The 2,117-nt window shown below is 34.5% G+C and overlaps 1 protein-coding gene across 1 annotated transcript in view; it reads left to right on the top strand.

Moving 5' to 3' along the window:
* LOC108367258 (sodium-dependent neutral amino acid transporter B(0)AT3) overlaps nucleotides 1-2,117 on the top strand; it is a 59,893-nt gene that overhangs the window by 18,278 nt on the left and 39,498 nt on the right. Inside the window, exons 3-4 of the mRNA XM_017621849.1 lie at nucleotides 642-789; nucleotides 859-1,220. Of these exons, the coding sequence (XP_017477338.1) occupies nucleotides 642-789; nucleotides 859-1,220 (510 nt within the window). The remainder of the gene's footprint in view (nucleotides 1-641; nucleotides 790-858; nucleotides 1,221-2,117) is intronic.

Here is a 2,117-nt window from a genome sequence, read left to right as displayed (position 1 = left end):
TATTAAATTTGTTCTAGAATTGTAACCAAATCGTTAATTTGCACTGTTGGCACTGATTTGAAAGAGACAGAAAAATAGCAGAGGAAATTTGTTCATTTAAGATTATCTTTCAGTTAATAAATGCTAATATTAAACTTTAAAACTGGATCAAAATCTACAAAAATTCAAGCCAGTGGAGTTTAACAATTTAAAAGCAGTTATGTTTTAGAGTGTAATTTAATATTGTAGTTAACAATTACAAATCCACTTTTTTTAACCTATATGCAATGTGGGTTCCCTTTGGTTTTGAAATGTGGTAATATTTATTGTATGTAATTTTGTTTCTATTTTTTATTTTGTTAAAAAAGTGTAATAAAAAAAATTGAGGTTTTTTGGCCAAAATTACGATTTTTTCAGTGTAAAATTACGATTTTTCATCAAAAGCCTTCGGCAACGCTGGACATACCGACGACAACACACTCTTAAATTGTCACTCTGCAACATCCTGCGCAGAGAGACACATTTTTTATATCGCGCATTGCGTGACCTTCTATGTATAATAATAATAATATTAATATACCCTCTAGTATTTAATAATATTAATATACCCTCTAGTATTTATGATGGTTTTCATTTTGTTTATAATGCTTTATATTTAACAGCAATAAAGATATCTTGGTCAAACATACTCTTATTCCTTTCAAAAACGTAACTAACGATGAATATGAAGCTGCTATGTCGAAAGTAAACGAAACTATGTCTATTAACCTAGAACTTGAAGAATGCAGCCTCTCAAAACAACTTGATAATGTAAGTATATTATATATGTATTTCCGGAACTTGTGACCTTTTGTAAATACGACCTTTTTATGTTTGTAGGCTGCGGAAGGTACTGGCCTTGCCTTCATTGTAATCACACAGGCGATTGTTGAGTTACCTGGTGCACCATTTTGGGCGGTTCTATTTTTTACCATGTTGCTCTCACTTGGCTTGGGCTCTCAAATTGGCATACTGGAAGGGATGCTGTGTACCCTTTTTGACATTGATATTATAAAACGGGTTAAGAAACAGCATGTGACTGGAGTGGTGTGCCTCTTCTGTTTCACTATAGGTTTCATATTCTGTACAGGTGCTGGCGAATATTGGCTCAAGATGTTCGACTCATTTGCGGGAACCATCGGTTTGGTTGTGGTCGCGTTGATGGAGACTATTGCTGTTGTATACATATATGGGCACGAAAGGTAAGTGTAGCTGATATTCGATATTTACCGGTGAAAATATGTCGTACTATCCGGACGTCGTATAAACAGAACTGCTCTTTGCTGGTATTTTTTTATACCCGCACACTTGTGCACGGGGTATTATAATTTGTTCGCATAACGGTTGTTTGCAACAGCCTAAAGGAATCGAGATAGATATAGACAAATGTATACATAAATGATCAGAATGAAGAGAGAAGTCGATTAAGCCATGTCTGTCTGTCCGTACGTTCGTCCGTCCGTGTACACGACTACTCGAGCAAAAATTGAGATATTTTAACGAAATTTGTATAACGGTATTTTCGAAATATGCAAAAGCTATGATATTTCAGTAAATAATCGATCCAAATAGTTGAAAGTTAGTATGTGAAGTAGAATTTTGGTACGAAATNAATGTATACATAAATGATCAGAATGAAGAGAGAAGTCGATTAAGCCATGTCTGTCTGTCCGTACGTTCGTCCGTCCGTGTACACGACTACTCGAGCAAAAATTGAGATATTTTAACGAAATTTGTATAACGGTATTTTCGAAATATGCAAAAGCTATGATATTTCAGTAAATAATCGATCCAAATAGTTGAAAACTAGTATGTGAAGTAGAATTTTGGTACGAAACAATATTATTATGAAATTTTTGGAAAAGGGGCATGGCCCCGCCCACTTATGATGAAATACTGTATCTTAGTAGCCGCTTCACCAATCCTTACCAAACTCGGTACGAGCCTTGCTTAGGATCCAGCTAAGGAATTTGCTGAGCAAAAAATTGATTATCAGGTTGCCACCTTTCTAAAAATAATAAGATTTTCAAAGTTCATTGGACTAAAAAATGAGGTAACAAGTGAAAGAATATGGTCTCCGGATAAGCTTTTATTTTTTT

This window comes from Rhagoletis zephyria, unplaced genomic scaffold, assembly GCF_001687245.7.
Source record: "Rhagoletis zephyria isolate East Lansing unplaced genomic scaffold, Rhagoletis_zephyria_1.1 Rzeph_scaffold_02607, whole genome shotgun sequence".
NCBI classification, from domain to species: Eukaryota; Metazoa; Arthropoda; class Insecta; order Diptera; family Tephritidae; genus Rhagoletis; species Rhagoletis zephyria.
This window is presented reverse-complemented; position numbering and strand designations above follow the sequence as displayed.